At 44.4% G+C, this 2089-nt stretch overlaps 1 protein-coding gene across 1 annotated transcript; it reads left to right on the top strand.

The window, feature by feature from the left end:
- Positions 1–541: 541 nt before the first annotated feature.
- LOC118421657 (dermatopontin-like) lies at positions 542–1752 on the top strand. The gene is made up of 3 exons (XM_035829093.1): positions 542–936; positions 1215–1360; positions 1496–1752. Exons 1-3 carry the CDS (start codon positions 544–546, stop codon positions 1536–1538), a joined length of 582 nt encoding a protein of 193 aa, XP_035684986.1. The 5' UTR covers positions 542–543; the 3' UTR covers positions 1539–1752.
- The last annotated feature ends 337 nt before the right edge of the window (positions 1753–2089 follow it).

Below are 2089 nucleotides of genomic sequence, written 5' to 3'. Positions count from 1 at the left end.
GAAGGGAGGACTGCGCGTAGAACTTTCCAGTACATGGGACCCCGCCTTGCACCACAAAGGACAATAGTTTTTTCCTATGGTATTGTCTGACCATAGGAACCTTGCTATCATGATTTGCATTTGTGTAACCTTTTGCATATGATCCTAACGATTTAGTGGTTAAACCAGTTTTTCTAGTTAGCTGTACTGGTATTGAATTGTTCTGACTAGTTCATTCTGCTTTTGCTGAAGAAGAGTGATGGATGTCACTCGAAACGTCCGGAAGTAAATATCCGTTTTTTTATCCAGTTGTAGAGATTGAATTGTATTTGAATTTATTCCCCTAGATTGTGCCGATGATGATGACCTCTGACCTGCACCATCTTGCACCGCCTGAATAATTATAGTCAGCGTGCTCCTACGATACTACTATGGTTGCTCCATTCGACAGATGTGTGCATGTTGTGTTTGCGAACTTGATGTACTTATGGACTTTGTTTAGTACAAAAACATACTCAGTGTCACGCCCATTTGGTGCTCAGTCCCAGCGCCTATACGACAACAATGGCATCGACACGAGCTTGGGTGGCCACTGCGGTTCTTCTGACATGCATCTTCACTGTTCCCACAGACGGCTGGAGCCGGAGGCGCCGCTGCCCATCACACACCTCAGCCCTTCCCGGTGCCATCAACAGATGGGACCAGGCCTTCAGATTCGTATGCCCCAGCGGCCAGGCCATCTCCCGCGTACAGAGCGTCCACTGCAACCACGCCGAGGACCGAGTTTGGCGGTTCGAGTGTAAATCTGTTCCCGGGCTTTCTTCATTCACTCAGCGGTACTGGTCATCCTGGATCAACGCCTTCGATGGCCCAATGACCTACGCCTGTCCCTACAACAGCATCGTCACTGGTTTCCATAGCGAACATTCCAACAACAGTGAGGACCGCCGCTGGAAGGTGATTAAATTTTGATCATCAGTACTAAATCAGTATGGCATAAACCCAAATATCCTCCATTTTCTGCGCTTTTTTACATGGACCGCTACAGTGCTGTTCCTGACATATATAGTAGTACATTTTGTTGATATTTTGCTGTATTGCTTGAGTTACCATGTGCAGCAAACATAGTAGTAGTTGTTTCCTCCAGGGGCTCAACTTAGGAAAAAAGGGAAGTTCCAAGCTAACGATGTATTATATGTTTTCACATCTGACTCGCGACCAAATATGCTTTACAGGTGATGTGTTCCGGGAAGGAAGGCATGGGTATCTCCAACCGATACATTGACGAATATGCGAACATCCGGGATGGCCGCATGAACTATTACGTTCCCTACGGCTTCTACATCAGGGGGATGCATGGTCACCATGACAATGGCAGCGAGTAAGTAACCTTATTTGTAGGTACTAAAGATAGTGCTAATCTATGCAAGATGTATAAGCACAGACACTACAAATACTATGTAGTGTATAGTTAATCTACTTTCAAACGTATAAAAGTTGCTATTTATTTCCCCAGGGATCGACTTTACCGCTTCGATCTGTGCAGGATCAACCTGTAACCGTTACCTGTAGCGACCATGGCTATGGTACACAACGGTCCCGCTAATGGTACATCAGATAACGTTATGTACAGTAAAGTTAAGCTTTGCGCCTGGTAGCACTATTATTGTTAGGAATGATATAAGTTTTGGTGATGAAAAAGCCGCTTAGTCTAAACCCTGGACAGTTCTGTTCAGTAAGAAAAAAGAGAAGTGAAATCCACAGTAATTTTGTTCCGGAAAAAAATGTAATTGTAACATTAAAGCCGTATTTGATGTCAATATCTATCGTGTTCATCGATTTTTATTAGCATTGTTGCCGTATCCGCAATCCTCCAGCAGTAGTTTCTGTTTACTCAATATACTTATCATTTTCAACCATACCACAGTAACTTTATGGGTTGAAACGTCTCGCTGTTTCTGATGTTATTCAAACCTTCCAGGGGGTATTTTGGGGTTTTCAGTTTCCTAGGCTGACCTAGAGGTCATTGACACCACCACCTGATTTTCCAGGTGTAGCTGGCTAATTCAATTAACCCTATTCAGACCGGTGTGACAGCGATCTCGCCCCC

This window comes from Branchiostoma floridae, chromosome 8, assembly GCF_000003815.2.
Source record: "Branchiostoma floridae strain S238N-H82 chromosome 8, Bfl_VNyyK, whole genome shotgun sequence".
In the NCBI taxonomy this organism is placed as follows: Eukaryota; Metazoa; Chordata; class Leptocardii; order Amphioxiformes; family Branchiostomatidae; genus Branchiostoma; species Branchiostoma floridae.
Note: the sequence above shows the minus strand (reverse complement) of the source record. Positions and strands in the feature narration are given on the sequence as shown.